Raw genomic sequence first — 17213 nt, forward strand, 5'->3', positions numbered from 1 at the left:
CCATGGATGTGATTATGACACATACATTTTTTCATTAGTAGCAAGGGATCTTATATATGCACCATTCCACATATAGGAAGGCACATACCACGGTATTTGGTATACCAGTCGTGGTTCACTGGCTGGAGTGAGAAATAACGCAATGGGTCCACCGATGGGGATTGACCCCAGAGCGAACGCGCAACAGGCGAGTTCTTTACTACTGGGCTACGTCCTGTCCCCACCCCACCCCCACCAAATCGGATGTTACCGTCAAATACATTTTGACATATAGTCTTAGAAAGGAAACCCGCTTCATCTTTAAATTATTAGCAAGGGATCTTTTATATGCACCATCCCACAGACAGGATAGCACATACCACGGCATTTTGGTATACTAGTCGTGGCGTACTAGCTGGAACGAGAAATAGCCCAATGGGCCAACAGATGGGGATCGGGGATCGAGGATCGACCATAGAACGAAAGCGCATCAGGCGAGTTCCTTACCACTGGGTTACGTCCCGACTCCCCCCCCCCCCCCACCTCCAAACCGAATGATACATTCCAATAAATTCGTACATACGAAAAATATGGATATATACTCTACAAAAAAAGAAGGGGAACTCTAATAAGAATTTACAATTGCCAAAATTGTAAGGCATATTAGCTGTGGGGTATGGTTATATGATAATAGTGAATTAATTGGGCAAACATTACAACTGGTATTTTAGTATTACAGTAGGTTTTATGACCACCAAAGATCTTGAAGGACGATTGGGTTCAGAAGTGAAATTTGAAAGTTGACGTGTTTTGTTCAGTAAATCGCAAATTCAAACAATAAAAATTACTGAAACCAAACAATAACAACTGTATGATCAACAGAATGAAAACGATTGACAGAAATAATGTTCCACAGTGATTAATGGACCTTCCTGGATAAATCTTTATTATCCAAAGCCATCCTGGCTATAGGCGCGACATAAACATCAATATTATTATCATAGTAACAGTTGTGCATATATACATAGTGTGATATTTAACAATCAAAATTACATGAATAGAGTATATAAAATGTCAATAGGAGGGTAAACATAATATATTAATTTTTAATGAACATTTCCCTTCTTAGAAAAGCCTTGTATAAATATTTTCCAAGATTGTTTAAAGTTTTTATATTTTCCGAGTTCAATAGTTTGATTAACTTAAACACGGAAGGTCTGACGTAGAAGTATTTCTTTATGTAATTTATTCTTAGATCATGGTAAAAAGGGCAACTCAGAATAAAATGGAATTCGTCTTCGATTGTTTCATTATCACATAGTGTACATAATCTGTTTTCTCTTGGGGTATTTTGGCGTCTCCCGACTTCAATACAAAGGCAATGGTCAGATAATCGTATTTTGGTAATCAGTTTGCTGTATACAAATTCAAGGCGTTTTTTTAGATAGTTCTTGACATTATGAGTAGGATTTAGATGTTGATATAAGAATCCTTTAGATGACGAATCAATTATTCTGTTACAATCCTGGATGAAGTGATCCTCTAAACGTTGTTTAACTGTGAATAAGAAATTGTCAAAATCGAGAATGACACCCCACGCACGTGTACGGGGCAACTGCGTGATGCATGTGCAAACTATGGAATGTCTTTCGGTGTGTTGATAAACAGACCTGAACGTTCTTTACTAGGATATTTGTAGTCAAAACGTATGTTCGGTCTAATAGTTGATATTAACATTAATATTTGAGGTTCCCCTACGTTTTTTGAAGAATCTCTCTCTCTCTCTCTCTCTCTCTCTCTCTCTCTCTCTCTCTCTCTCTCTCTCTCTCTCTCTCTCTCTCTCTCTCTCTCTCTCTCTATCTATCTATATATTTATCTATCAATCTATCTATATATATATAAGCCGTTTATCCGTTTGTGTTAACTACTGAAACTATACCAAGAAACATTGATTTAATTTCCTAAATAATTTGGATGATGGAAATACAATGGTGGTTAAACAATGGTGGTTCTGCTTTTACGGAATGAAATTTTGTCCCAATATGCCAAAAACACCACTCTCGTGAATATAAACGTTTTAAACATGCAACATATTTTGTTTTCAGAGTATTTGTATAGTTTCTTTTGGACGTTAGTATATAATATATCATGCTAAAATACATATAGAAAATATATTACGTTTTAAACCCACTCTGGCAGAATTCACCTTTGTACTAGAAACGTGTTACCATAACAACTGGAGGGGGGGGGGGGGGGGGGGGGGAGAGGGATATATATATACCTCTAAACTGGCTTTAAGTGGAGGCGACAGAAGACTGGCAGGGCTCGAAATTCGGTAACCATAGATACCAGGGCTGAGATCCATCTCTACAATTGAAAACAAGTATAAATTATATTATAATCATTAGGTTTCTAAAAATAATGACGACGGATATAACCAGTTTTGAACCTTAACCGGATATAAGCACGGAAATAACTATGAATGAATGAGTTTGTTTTTGTTTAACGACACCACTTAAGACTAGAGCACAGTGATTAATTAATTGTCGGCTATTGGATGTCAAACATTTGGTCATTCTGACACGTAGTCATCAGAGGAAACCTGCTACATTTTTTTCTAATGCAGCAAGGGGTCTTTTATGTGCACTTTTTCCACAGACAGGAAAACACATAACACGGTCTTTTACCAGTTTTGATGCATTGGTTGGAATTAGAAAAAACCCCCCAATCAGATGAATGGATCCACCGAGGTGGTTCGATCCTGCGACACAACCACCTCAAGAGAACACTCAACCGACCCAGCTAGATCCCGCCCTCTTGAATGAATTAATGAATGTTAAATGTAAAGTTAAAGTTTGTTTTGTTTAACGACGTCACTAGAGCACACATCGATTTATTGGATGTAAAAAATTTGGTAATTTTGACATATAGTCTTGGAGAGGAAACCCACTATATTTTTTGATTAGTAGCAAGGGAGATTTTATATGCACCATGCCACAGACAGGATAGCACAAACCACGACCTTTCATATATCAGTTGTGGTGCACCGGCTGGAACGAAAAATATCCCAATGGGCCCACCGACGGGGATCGATCCTAGACCAACCGCGCATCAGGCAAGCACTTTACCACTGAGCTACGTCCTGTCCCCGGCTATTGGATATCAAATGTCAAACATTTGGTAATTTTGACATATAGATCTAGAGAGGAAACCCGCTACATTGTTCCATGAGTAGGCGGGCACTTTACCACTGGGTTACGTCCCGCCCCAACTATGAATGAATGAAGGAATGAAGGAAGGAAGGAAATAGTTTATTTAATGACGCACTCAACACATTTTATTTACGGTTACATGGCATCGGACCTATGGTTAAAGACCACACAGATATTGAGGAAGGAAACCCGCTATCGCCACTTCGTGGGCTACTCTTTTCGATTAGCAGCAAGGGATCTTTTATATGCACCATCCCATAGACAGGATAGCACATTCCACGACCTTTGATGTACCAGTCGTGGTGCACTGGCTGGAGTGAGAAATAGCCCAATGAGCCAGCCAACGGGGATCGATCCCAAACTGACTGTGCATCAAGCGAGCGCTTTACCGCTGGGCTACGTCTCGCCCCAAATGAATGAATGAATGAATGAATGTAAAAGAGTCTTAAGCCTACTCACTGTTATCCATGTTAAATCTGGTGTCCACGTGGTGGCCCCACCATCCCAGTAACTTTGGGAAGTCATTCAGACTGTGTTTCTCATGAAGAAACGCCCCGGCAACACCGCCCGCACTGGCACACAGGTACTAAAAGACAGTAAATGCTAGTATCAGACTATCAACTGCCACGACGAAGTTGGCCAACTCGACGATTGCATTGTAATTTTCTCAACTCCCGACTTACGATCAACAACTAATAGGTCGTAGGAGTTGTATACGACGATAATCGAGTTGTAAGAGCGCTCAGACTAGCAACTGGACAGTCGTGGAGGTCGTGAGAGCGGCGAGTTGGCCAACTCTGCCATGACAGTTGGTAGTCTGACACTAGCATTAGAGTTTGCTTTATTTAACGAGGTTGAAACCAGTGCAGGGTAACCCCAATTGGAACTGCGATTTTCAGTTTGGTAACAAAAAATAAAAAAACCCATCAAATCTCTTAAATTATATTTAACCCCTACCTCCGCAACGTTTGCGACAGTTATCAGTGATAGAAATAAGCAGAAACGTTGACTAATCCACCGGACAAATACGTTTAGAAATCTACTTGTCTGCCAATATTTTTAAATAAGTAGTTTGTTTTATTCAAGTACAATGATGATGTTTTTGATTGCTCAAAATAAAATTGCATTGAACATTTTGACTTGTCCACTGGACAACCATTGAGGTACAGTTTGCTTGTCCAAACATATTTTCATTTGTCAGAACAAACGGACAAGTGCTTATTTCAAGCACTGGTTATATATTTTTAATTTTTTCTTTGGAGAATACGAGGAATCCCTTCGGAAACGTTTGTGGGGTCGGCCACATGCCATTAGAGTCCCCCCCCCCCCTTATATAGATTTTCTGGATCCGCCACTGGCCTGGGTTTGTTGGTATGCAGCCTATATCAGTTTACTGTCTCGAGATCCATTCCTTGACTTGGTGAGGTAGTTTTGTATGTCTTGGTGAGGTAGTTTTGTATGTCTTGGTGAGGTAGTTTTGTATGTCTTGGTGAGGTAGCTTTGTCTGTCTTAGTGAGGTAGCTTTGTATGTCTTGGTGAGGTAGCTTTGTATATCTTGGTGAGGTACTTTGTATGGCTTGGTGAGGTAGCTCTGTATGGCTTGGTGAGGTACTTTGTATGTCATGGTGAGGTAGCTTTGTATGTCTTAGTGAGGTAGCTTTGTATGTCTTGATGAGGTAGCTTTGTATGTCTTGGTGAGGTAGCTTTGTATGTCTTGGTGAGGTAGCTTTGTATGTCTTAGTGAGGTAGCTTTGTATGTCTTGATGATGTACCTTTGTATGTCTTGGTGAGGTAGCTTTGTATGTCTTGGTGAGGTAGCTTTGTATGTCTTGGTGAGGTAGCTTTGTCTGTCTTGGTGAGGTAGCTTTGTCTGTCTTGGTGAGGTAGCTTTGTATGTCTTGGTGGCGTAGCTTTGTATGTCTTGGTGAGGTAGCTTTGTATGTCTTGGTGAGATAGCTTTGTATGTCTTGGTGAGATAGCTTTGTATGTCTTAGTGAGGTAGCTTTGTATGTCATGGTGAGGTAGCTTTGTATGTCTTGGTGAGGTAGCGTTGTATGTCTTAGTGAGGTAGCTTTGTATGTCTTAGTGAGGTAGCTTTGTATGTCTTGATGAGGTACCTTTGTATGTCTTGGTGAGGTAGCTTTGTATGTCTTAGTGAGGTAGCTTTGTATGTCTTGGCGAGGTAGCTTTGTATGTCTTGGTGAGGTAGCTTTGTATGTCTTAGCGAGGTAGCTTTGTATATCTTGATGAGGTAGCTTTGTATATCTTAGTGAGGTAGCTTTGTATGTCTTGATGAGGTAGCTTTGTATGTCTTAGTGAGGTAGCTTTGTATATCTTAGTGAGGTAGCTTTGTATGTCTTGGTGAGGTAGCTTTGTATGTCTTAGTGAAGTAGCTTTGTATGTCTTGGTGAGGTAGCTTTGTATATCTTAGTGAGGTAGCGCTGTAAGTCTTGGTGAGGTAGCTTTGTATGTCTTAGTGAGGTAGCTTTGTATGTTTTGGTAGCTTTGTATGTCTTGGTGAGATAGCTTTGTCTGTCTTAGTGAGGTATCGTTGTATGTCTTGGTGAGGTAGCTTTGTATGTCTTGGTGAGGTAGCTTTGTATGTCTTAGTGAGGTAGCTTTGTATGTCTTGGTGAGGTAGCTTTGTATATCTTAGTGAGGTAGCGTTGTATGTCTTGGTGAGGTAGCTTTGTCTGTCTTAGTGAGGTAGCTTTGTATGTCTTAGTGAGGTAGCTTTGTATGTCTTGGTGAGGTAGCTTTGTATGTCTTAGTGAGGTAGCTTTGTATGTCTTGATGAGGTAGCTTTGTATGTGTTAGTGAGGTAGCTTTGTATGTCTCGGTGAGGTAGCTTTGTATATCTTAGTGAGGTAGCTTTGTATGTCTTAGTGAGGTAGCTTTGTATGTCTTGGTGAGGTAGCTTTGTATGTCTTGGTGAGGTAGCTTTGTATGTCTTGGTGAGGTAGCTTTGTATATCTTAGTGAGGTAGCGTTGTATGTCTTGGTAGCTTTGTATGTCTTGGTGAGATAGCGTTGTATGTCTTAGTGAGGTAGCTTTGTATGTTTTGGTAGCTTTGTATGTCTTAGTGAGGTAGCTTTGTATGTCTTAATGAGGTAGTTTTGTATGTCTTGGTGAGGTAGCTTTGTATATCTTAGTGAGGTAGCTTTGTATGTCTTGATGAGGTAGCTTTGTATGTCTTAGTGAGGTAGCTTTGTATGTCTTGGTGAGGTAGCGTTGTATGTCTTAGTGAGGTAGCTTTGTATGTCTTGGTGAGGTAGCTTTGTATGTCTTGGTGAGGTAGCTTTGTCTGTCTTGGTGAGGTAGCTTTGTCTGTCTTGGTGAGGTAGCTTTTTATGTCTTGGTGAGGTAGCTTTGTCTGTCTTGGTGAGGTAGCTTTGTCTGGCTTGGTGAGATAGCTTTGTATGTCTTGGTGAGGTAGCTTTGTATGTCTTGGTGAGGTAGCTTTGTATATCTTGGTGAGGTAGCTTTGTATGTCTTGGTGAGGTAGCTTTGTATGTCTTAGTGAGGTAGCTTTGTATGTCTTAGTGAGGTAGCTTTGTATGTCTTGATGATGTACCTTTGTATGTCTTGGTGAGGTAGCTTTGTATGTCTTGGTGAGGTAGCTTTGTATGTCTTGGTGAGGTAGCTTTGTCTGTCTTGGTGAGGTAGCTTTGTCTGTCTTGGTGAGGTAGCTTTGTATGTCTCGGTGGCGTAGCTTTGTATGTCTTGGTGAGGTAGCTTTGTATGTCTTGGTGAGATAGCTTTGTATGTCTTGGTGAGATAGCTTTGTATGTCTTAGTGAGGTAGCTTTGTATGTCATGGTGAGGTAGCTTTGTATGTCTTGGTGAGGTAGCGTTGTATGTCTTAGTGAGGTAGCTTTGTATGTCTTAGTGAGGTAGCTTTGTATGTCTTGATGAGGTACCTTTGTATGTCTTGGTGAGGTAGCTTTGTATGTCTTAGTGAGGTAGCTTTGTATGTCTTGGCGAGGTAGCTTTGTATGTCTTGGTGAGGTAGCTTTGTATGTCTTAGCGAGGTAGCTTTGTATATCTTGATGAGGTAGCTTTGTATATCTTAGTGAGGTAGCTTTGTATGTCTTGATGAGGTAGCTTTGTATGTCTTAGTGAGGTAGCTTTGTATATCTTAGTGAGGTAGCTTTGTATGTCTTGGTGAGGTAGCTTTGTATGTCTTAGTGAAGTAGCTTTGTATGTCTTGGTGAGGTAGCTTTGTATATCTTAGTGAGGTAGCGCTGTATGTCTTGGTGAGGTAGCTTTGTATGTCTTGGTGAGGTAGCTTTGTATGTCTTAGTGAGGTAGCTTTGTATGTTTTGGTAGCTTTGTATGTCTTGGTGAGATAGCTTTGTCTGTCTTAGTGAGGTATCGTTGTATGTCTTGGTGAGGTAGCTTTGTATGTCTTGGTGAGGTAGCTTTGTATGTCTTAGTGAGGTAGCTTTGTATGTCTTGGTGAGGTAGCTTTGTATATCTTAGTGAGGTAGCGTTGTATGTCTTGGTGAGGTAGCTTTGTATGTCTTAGTGAGGTAGCTTTGTATGTCTTAGTGAGGTAGCTTTGTATGTCTTGGTGAGGTAGCTTTGTATGTCTTAGTGAGGTAGCTTTGTATGTCTTGATGAGGTAGCTTTGTATGTGTTAGTGAGGTAGCTTTGTATGTCTCGGTGAGGTAGCTTTGTATATCTTAGTGAGGTAGCTTTGTATGTCTTAGTGAGGTAGCTTTGTATGTCTTGGTGAGGTAGCTTTGTATGTCTTGGTGAGGTAGCTTTGTATGTCTTGGTGAGGTAGCTTTGTATATCTTAGTGAGGTAGCGTTGTATGTCTTGGTAGCTTTGTGTGTCTTGGTGAGATAGCGTTGTATGTCTTAGTGAGGTAGCTTTGTATGTTTTGGTAGCTTTGTATGTCTTAGTGAGGTAGCTTTGTATGTCTTAGTGAGGTAGTTTTGTATGTCTTGGTGAGGTAGCTTTGTATATCTTAGTGAGGTAGCTTTGTATGTCTTGATGAGGTAGCTTTGTATGTCTTAGTGAGGTAGCTTTGTATGTCTTGGTGAGGTAGCGTTGTATGTCTTAGTGAGGTAGCTTTGTATGTCTTGGTGAGGTAGCTTTGTATGTCTTGGTGAGGTAGCTTTGTCTGTCTTGGTGAGGTAGCTTTGTCTGTCTTGGTGAGGTAGCTTTTTATGTCTTGGTGAGGTAGCTTTGTCTGTCTTGGTGAGGTAGCTTTGTCTGGCTTGGTGAGATAGCTTTGTATGTCTTGGTGAGGTAGCTTTGTATGTCTTGGTGAGGTAGCTTTGTATATCTTGGTGAGGTAGCTTTGTATGTTTTGGTGAGGTAGCTTTGTATGTCTTGGTGAGGTAGCTTTGTATGGCTTGGTGAGGTAGCTTTGTATGTCTTAGTGAGGTAGCTTTGTATGTCTTGATGAGGTACTTTGTATGTCTTGATGAGGTAGCTTTGTCTGTCTTAGTGAGGTAGCTTTGTATATCTTGGTGAGGTAGCTTTGTATGTCTTAGTGAGGTAGCTTTCTATGTCATGGTGAGGTAGCTTTGTATGTCTTAGTGAGGTAGCTTTGTATATCTTGGTGAGGTAGCTTTGTATGGCTTGGTGAGGTATCTTTGTATGTCTTGGTGAGGTAGCTTTGTATGTCTTGGTGAGGTACTTTGTATGGCTTGGTGAGGTAACTTTGTATGTCTTGGTGAGGTAGCTGGATTGGTCAGAGCGTAGAGGCTAGACTAATATAGATCACTGCGGGTCACCCAAGCTGGATTGGTCAAAGGGTAGCGGCTAGACTAATATGTATCACTGCGGGTCACCCAAACATAAGGTTAAAAGAATTCAGATTCAGATTCGAACCCACATCACCACATCACAAATTGTTCCATAAATTTACAATTCCACCTACCTTGTTAGAGCACCAGCAGGCGAAATCGACTCCCCAGTCATGTAAGGCCAGGGGTACATTCCCTACAGCGTGAGCCAGATCCCAGCCGACATAGCAACCTTTAGCCTGACCGGCCTTCGTGATGGTTGGAACGTCAAAAAACTGACCAGTGTAGAACTGAACACCAGGGAGACAGATAACTGCGATACTGTCACCTTCTTCATCAATCTTCTTCAAAATGTCTTCAGTGCGAAGAGTTACTTCCCCCTGAAATAGGGGGTAAAGGGGGACATTACTTTGTTCATGTATTATGTCTGTATGAGTATATGATACCGGTCTCGGTAGCCATCGGACTATAGGCTGGTAGGTACAGAGTTCACAGCCCGGTACTGGCTCCCATCCAGAGCGAGTTTTAACGACTCAATGGGTAGGTGTAAGACCACTACACTCTCTTCTCTCTCACTAACCACTAGCAAACTAACCCCTAACTCACTGTCCTGGACAGACAGCCCAGATAGCTGAGGTGTGTGTGCCCAGGACAGCGAGCTTGAACCTTACTTGGATAAAGTCTATAGGTTGTAGTATAGAACGTCGCGACTGATCTCTCCCCCCCCCCCCCCCCCCCCCCGGAGCTAAAATCAATACGCTTGGGAAATTAGACAAGTACAGAGTACAACACGACAGAAATGAGTCTATTGTCACCCTTATAGATCTATGGAAGGAAGGAAATGTTTTATTTAACGATGCACTCAACACATTTTATTTACAGTTATATGGCGTTAGACATATGGTTAAGAACCACATAGATATAGAGAGGAAACCCACTGTCGCCACTTCATGGGCTACTCTTTTCGATTAGTAGCAAGGGATCTTTTATATGCACCATCTCACAGACAGGATAGTACATACCACGGCCTTTGTTATATCAGTCGTGGTGCACTGGTTGGAACGAGAAACAGCCCAATGGGCCCACCGACGGGCATGGATCCTAAACAGACCGCGCATCAAGCGAGCGCTTTACCACTAGGCTATGTCCCGCCCCATTGTAGATCAACATGGAGAAGGCAGCAGCACAGGGGGGTAAAATCCAGCGGCTCCACGGCCAGGGGCGGACCCTCTTGCCTCACGACCAGCGAAACCTAGAGTACCGCCACGCCACGACATGAGCAGAATTTATTCTCCATTTTGGTTTTAGATCTCAGGCCTTCTTCTAAATGTATTCAAAATTCCGCCCATCCCAAAATCACCTACCCCCTCCTATCCCAGACACAGTCACTGGCGAAGTCAGTGATCAAGCCCATGATGGGCGTGCTCGACAACATGAGGTTAAAAGAATTCAGAGTCTGATTCGAACCCATTCCCAGTGAGGAGCTCGCCGCGGTAAGACGTGTTTGTTTCGCCTGTACACACTGCATGTGCTTTCGTGTGCTCGACTTGAGAATCCTCCATTGGTGTTGTTTTTGTCAGCGAAATGGCACTTTCTACTGGTATGTATGCGGCCATTGGAATTGATTGAACACTACCACGCTTCTCGTTTCGCCAGCCTGCACCACCAGGTTGGATTATTTTTTTTTAGCGAGATTCCTTGCCTCCACATCATTTTTCGGCTGACTTTTGTTGACATGTTTTTTGGTGAGTCGCATGACGGCCATTCTGCAGAACGCCACGGTTATTCGCGTGTAGTCTCTACATGTCCGAGCCTGTCCTAGCAGCACTGGAAGAAGAAATAGGAAGTGGGGTCGACTTTACTTTGTTTCATATTGGTATCATCTCGTATCCTCCGGAGTCGGGCCCGTCCGCACCACTTTTCCAACCATGACGACTGGACTACACCCTAGTCTGATATTCTCTTGTTCAGACGAATCCGGCTTCTCGATAACTGTATTTCAGCACAGCACTACACCTTCCACATCTAAAGACTGTCATTCTAGGATTCCTTTTCTTGACGGGATGCAATCCATCTCATCCCAACAAGCTGTGCATCTTAACAGCCTTAACGAGGCTACTCATGTGGACATATAAATCGGACTTTAAACTTTTAGACCTTTGTTCGAAAGTTTATGTCAAAATTATCCTCTTTTTTTAATTTATTAAATAGTTCGATCCTCTTTCATTTATTTTTGGACCGTCCTTCTAAAATGCTCCAATTGTATAAATGTTCAGCCGAGCAGTCAATTCCTTTTAATTTTTGGCTAGCTAGCTTTTAATTTAATAAAAAATATATATGCAGTATTATCTGTTTCACTAATTGCTATTCCAAAATTCTGCCCAGTTCCAATTCAACCACCACCCACCCCTTCTGGCCCGGACCCAGTTACTGGCGAAGTCAGAGGTCGTGCCCGGGAGAGACGTGCTTGAACCTTAATTGGATATAAGCACGTTAATATGTTATTCATCCATCCTGTATCGAACCCCCTGGATGGGTAAATTCTATGTTTTATTCACGTTCCAACCAGTCCAAGACTAGTGTTTCAGTTATATTCTATGGTATGCACCCCCACCCACTCCAAACAAGTTATGTTACATTCAACTCCGTGCACCATGACAGGTATATGCTATCTTGTCTGTGGGATGGCGCATTTAAAAGATCCCTTGCTACTAATGGGAAAATGTAGCAGGCTTCCTTAAGAGTAAGATTATGTCAACATTACCAAATGCTTGACATCCAATAGCCGATGATTAATGCATCATTGTGCTCTAGATGAGTCGTTAAACAAAATTCAAAATATAATTATGTATAGCCTCATAATCATGCTGTGTGTTTGTTTTGCTTAAAATTAGTAAGGCCAGTGCTTCTAGATTATGATAGCCCCACTCCCATGGCTAGTGCTATTCAATGTTGGGCAAGTAAATAACTACTATTGCCATGCCCGATGGCTAGTGATTTTTTTTCAAATGTTGCAGTTCTCTATTTTGTAAATATAAATATCCTGCCCCCAACCCCCATAGTTAGCGTTTTAAAGCTATATCTCTATCTCTAGGTGACATCTGAGTTTTACTATTATTTAGTAAAATTGTATAAACTTAAAGTACAGTAGGGCTAGTGAATGTTTAATCATGGCTAGTACATTTTTAAAATCACTGATACCATGGCTAGTGAATTTTATAAAAACATTCTAGAAGCCATGAAGGCTAGTTAATAATTATGTCGCTGGTAATGGGCGGTGGAATATTTGAAAAATATATAGTTACCTCCCTTGGTTCCAGACAAAGTAGACTGGTGTCCGGGTCAAAGCCATGCAAACGTATTTGACTTTGGAACGTATACTGAAGATTAAAAGATAAATTTATTATTTTATTTTCGAAACTAATTATAGAAAAATACAATAAATAAATGCAATAAGACAGTAGTTCATAAATGTATGCCGTCACAACTCACAACAGCCAGAATGTCGATTGTGTTTTGTGTTGTCCGGGTTTTTTCCCCCATATATATGTAAACGATAAACATTATGTACAAGATTTCAAAAAAAAGATATGTTTTGTAATATTAAATGAAATAAATAATATAAGTTGTAGAAGCATCACGAGGGGTATATGGCTTTTTATGTACCCTCTGTGTGTTCTTTTACCCCGAGCCGAAGGCGAGGGGGTAAAGAGCACACAGAGGGTACATAAAAAGACATATACCCCGAGAGATGCTTCTACAACGAATTTATCTTGCCAACATGTTAAACCATATAGCCAAATAATCAAAATAACTCCAGACAATAATTGTTAACAATTTTTTAACGGAGCCGTACCACGCGGACGCGAACGAAACCACTTGCCAGTGACGAAAAATAGTTAGTTCGATAAACGAGTTTTTAACTTCAAATGTTTGTAATACGAAATTGTCTGAAACAGATATTAATAAATTTTTTTAAAAAAAAACACTTTTTTTTATCAGAAATGTATGTAGTAAAAAAAAAAAAAAAAAAATTAAAAAAAAAAAAAAAAAAAAAAAAAAAAACTGTTGCTAATCGCGCATTAATACAATAACACCACGACCGTAAATAGGTGGCCGAGTTCAACATTGCAGCTTTTAAAAGTATTGAAATAGTGTATTTTATAGTAAAAATAAAACTAATTATGTATACTTGATTGATTATCAATGTTATTTATAATCTAATTATTGCTTTAGCATTAACTGGGGCGGCTGGAAACTGTTGGAAATTACAGACGGGGTATAAGAGAATTTGGCTCCGCCCACAGGGGGTTAAGGGATTTGTCCAACGGCAAACAACCAATGAGATTAAAGAATTTTACATGAAGGCGAGATAATGTTACATATTGGGACTTTAAAGGGACATTTCTGAGTTTGCTGCATTGTAAGATCAGAAACACGTTTAATATACAGACATTAATAGTTTGTGCAGAAAATAAATTTGATATGGAATTACAATCGTTAAAAAGTCTGTTAGTCGATAACATCTTAAAAATTAATGAATGAATGAATGAATGTTTAACGACACCCCAGCACGAAAAATACATCGGCTATTGGGTGTCAAACTGTGGTAATGCAAATAAATAAAGTGATGATCAACATCAGTATAACAATTCAAGACTTAAACAAAAACAGTGTAAAGAACTGTGCAAAAACACAAATATCACAGAATTTTACGGATACTGAATTTTACTCAAAACTTCAATTTTGTGCTGTATTGGCCATTCTCAAAGAGAATGTTACACCCCTGCACCACGGTGAGGTTACAGCACGCGCAGGGAAGAGAGATAGGACATCTTAAAAAGTGCAGCAAACTCAGGAATGTCCCTTTAAAGGGACAGAACCTAGTTTTTAAAAACTACGGCATATTTTTCACTATTAGAGCTGAAATCAAACATTACTTATAATTTATTGTTTAGATTATCCATTTCCGTACAACCGAAGTGTTTCTGGTCATCCTGGTGTTTCTAATACCACAAAATGCATTTTATCATATTTTTTTAAAATGCACGTGCGTTTGAGAAGTAACGGTTATGGAGTTGTCTTTTAGTCTATATTTAAGGTTATTTCAAGGTCACAGACTCTTGTTTCGCTCTGTTGTATCCAAATTTGTTACAAGTTTGTAAATTAACCAAACTTAGTTTCCATTTTTACGAGTTGAAACTAGGGTCTTAGTGAAAAAATATGCCTTAGTGTTTAAAAAAATAGGGTCTGTCCCTTTAAAACCGGTTTTTTTTTCACAAACACATACGTGATCAGATGGAAAAGCTTTGCCTTCACACATTATTTTGTATCTGGATTCAGTTGGCTGATAAAAGGAAATCTGAAAATATAAAATTCACTAATTAGTGTTTAAAATAGTGTGGCATGGACCCTGTCAATTGGCAATGCCAGTGGCTAAGTCCGCGATAGCCATAAACGACACCAAAGTATACCCACCACCTTTAAAGGGGCATTCCCGAGTTTGCTGCATTGTAAAATGTTTCCGACTAATAAAATATTTCTACGATTAAACTTACATATAAAAGGTATTTTCTTGTTTAGAATATCACTGTCTTTATATTAAATGCGTTTCTGATCGTCTTAATATTTGTAAGAAGCCCAAACTGGATTTTGTCTTTCGTACGTATGAAAACATTTTTTTTTGGGGGGGGGAAATAAAATGAAAATTAGCCTAGTACAAATATTAGAACGATCAGAAACACATTCAATATAAGGCCACTAATATTCTAAATAAGATAATATATTTAATATGTAAGTTTAATTGTAGACACATTTTATTAGTTGATAACATCTTAAAAATTGCAGTAAACTCAGGAATGTCCCTTTAAAATAGCAATAGGAATAAAGAGTAATAGATGAGTGGTCGTTAGATACCATTGATCTCACAACGAGTTGTTTTAAAATGTATTTAACGAGAGACGGCGACTTTGATACGTTTTTAAACAACGAGTTGTAAGATAAATGGTATCTAACGGACGCAAATTTATTCTATTTCTTACATATCCTCAAAAACCAGGTTTTAAGCAACTTTTAACATCTTTTTCGACTAAAAGTTATTTACAGCCCTTGCACTTACGCGTCACTGACAAATGAATGTCAGGTTAACTATATGTCACAGTGTAATCAATTTCAATTGTGCTGTTTTTTCGTTGGATGTGCGGCATTGGTGACCTGGTTATTACCTTGGAGCAGTCGTATGTCTTGAAATTGTTAACACACGTACATGTGTTAACAGTTTGTGTTATTAAAGATAATGAATGGTGTTCTCACCAACGGATAGTGTTGAGTGCGTCGTTAAATAAACATTCCCTTCCTTCACAAACGGATATGTAAGAAAAATAATTATCAAAAGCTGGGATACACATAAACAAATAGAAAAACCCCGTCCAATAATATTAAGTGGAACAAACTGAAGTACAGTAATTTAAAGTGGTCCGTAACAGTGCTCGCCTGAGGTGCGATAGATCGTAAGATCCATCGCCCTCAGTGGACTAGTCAGGCTTTTAAAGTTTATATTGTTTAACGACACCACTAGAGCACATTGATTTATATAATAATCGGATACTGGATGTTAAACATTTGGTAAATTTTGACATATAGTCTTAGAGAGGAAACCCCAAAAAGTTTTGCATTAGTATCTTCTATGTGCACCAGTTCACAGACAGGATAGCACATAACACGGGTCTTTGTTATATCAGTCGTGGTGCACTGGTTGGAAGGAGAAATAGCTCAATGGGCTGAAGACGAGGTTTTATTCTATCTCAAACTACTACCCTTCAATTGATATATCAGATGACATCTGCAATGTGTAGAAACAAGGTCAAGTCAGGTCATAGGGCTTAACGTGCACATTCAGAGCAAGCTCTTGTAGCGTACGCCTGTCGTGGGCACAGGTGGCGGCGCATACTAGCTCCTCCATCCAGGACAGGAAAGGGGGAATGAACAATAGTAATGTAATTTATAGGTCAAATGGAGTAACTAACGACAAATAGTCCAAGAGGTCAATAGTGTAACAGGAGTCAATTAATGTAATTTAGAGGTCATCTAGTGTAACTAAGGTCAAATAGTATAAGAGGTCAAATCGTGTAAAAAGGGTCAAGCGATGTCATTTAGAGGTCAAGTAATGTAACTGGGAATTTCAGGACGATGTGTAAGTGAAAGGTCAAGGTCGAGATCTAAAAGAAATGAAAGACTGAATGAATGAATGAATGAATGAATGAATGAATGAATGGGTGTTTAATGACACTCCAGCACGAAAAATACATCGGCCACTGGGTGTCAAACTATGGTCAATGCAAACACGAAAGAAAGAAAGGAAATGTTTTATTTAATGACATACTCAGCACACATTATATAAGGTTATATGGTGTCAGATATATTGTTAAGGACCACACAGATAGTGAGAAACGAAACCCGCTGTCGCCACTTCATGAACTACTCTTTTCGATTGGCAGCAAGGGATATTTTATATGCACCATCCCACAGTCAGGATAGTACATACTACAGCCTTTGTTACACCAGTTGTGGAGCACTGGCTGGAACGAGAAATAGCCCAATGGGTCCACCGAAGGGGATTGATTCTAGACCGACCGCGAATCAAGCGGACGCTTTACCATTGGGCTAGGTCCCGTCCCATGCAAATGTGAAGTAGGTCAAGGTCTAACTAAGAGATCAAGGTCAAGGTGATAAAGTAGGTCAAGGTCTAACTGAGAGATCAAGGTCAAGGTGTACAGTGAGTGGGTGGCGGATACAAACCAACAACAGGTGAAGATTGACAGTTAAAGCATTCATGATGGCCACTTCGCCTTTCTTCCCTCCTGAAAAATATTAGTGAACCAATCAAAGTTAAATGTTAATTTTTTTTTAGTTTAAGGAAGGGAAGAAAGAAGGAAATGTTTATTATACGACACACTCAACGCATTTTATTTACGGTTATATGGCGTCAGACATATGGTTAAGGACCATACACATATTGAGAGAAGAAACCTGCTGTCGCCACTTCATGGGCTACTCTTTTCGATTAGCAGCAAGGGATCTTTTATATGCACCATCCCACGATACCACTAGTACATATTGGTTTATTAATCATCGGCTATTAAAAGTAAATATCGAGAAGTAAAAAATTGTTATCTTTGGCTTAAAACCACCCAAAAATATGTTTTTCTACATCAAAGATATAAAATTAGATATTGCTGATAGCTATAAATACCTAGGAATATT

At 39.7% G+C, this 17213-nt stretch overlaps 1 protein-coding gene across 4 annotated transcripts in view; it reads right to left on the reverse strand.

The window, feature by feature from the left end:
- Nucleotides 1-17213, reverse strand: part of LOC121376999 (kynureninase-like) — a 36125-nt gene that overhangs the window by 3541 nt on the left and 15371 nt on the right. For all 4 annotated transcript variants that reach the window (XM_041504829.1, XM_041504830.1, XM_041504828.1 and 1 more), the window contains exons 5-10: nucleotides 16749-16810; nucleotides 14242-14313; nucleotides 12257-12331; nucleotides 9086-9331; nucleotides 3651-3777; nucleotides 2261-2346 (exon numbers count right to left, since the gene is read on the reverse strand). In XM_041504829.1, coding sequence (XP_041360763.1) covers nucleotides 2261-2346; nucleotides 3651-3777; nucleotides 9086-9331; nucleotides 12257-12331; nucleotides 14242-14313; nucleotides 16749-16810 — 668 coding nt within the window. The remainder of the gene's footprint in view (nucleotides 1-2260; nucleotides 2347-3650; nucleotides 3778-9085; nucleotides 9332-12256; nucleotides 12332-14241; nucleotides 14314-16748; nucleotides 16811-17213) is intronic.

The sequence above is a fragment of the Gigantopelta aegis genome, chromosome 7 (assembly GCF_016097555.1).
Source record: "Gigantopelta aegis isolate Gae_Host chromosome 7, Gae_host_genome, whole genome shotgun sequence".
Lineage (NCBI taxonomy): Eukaryota > Metazoa > Mollusca > Gastropoda > Neomphalida > Peltospiridae > Gigantopelta > Gigantopelta aegis.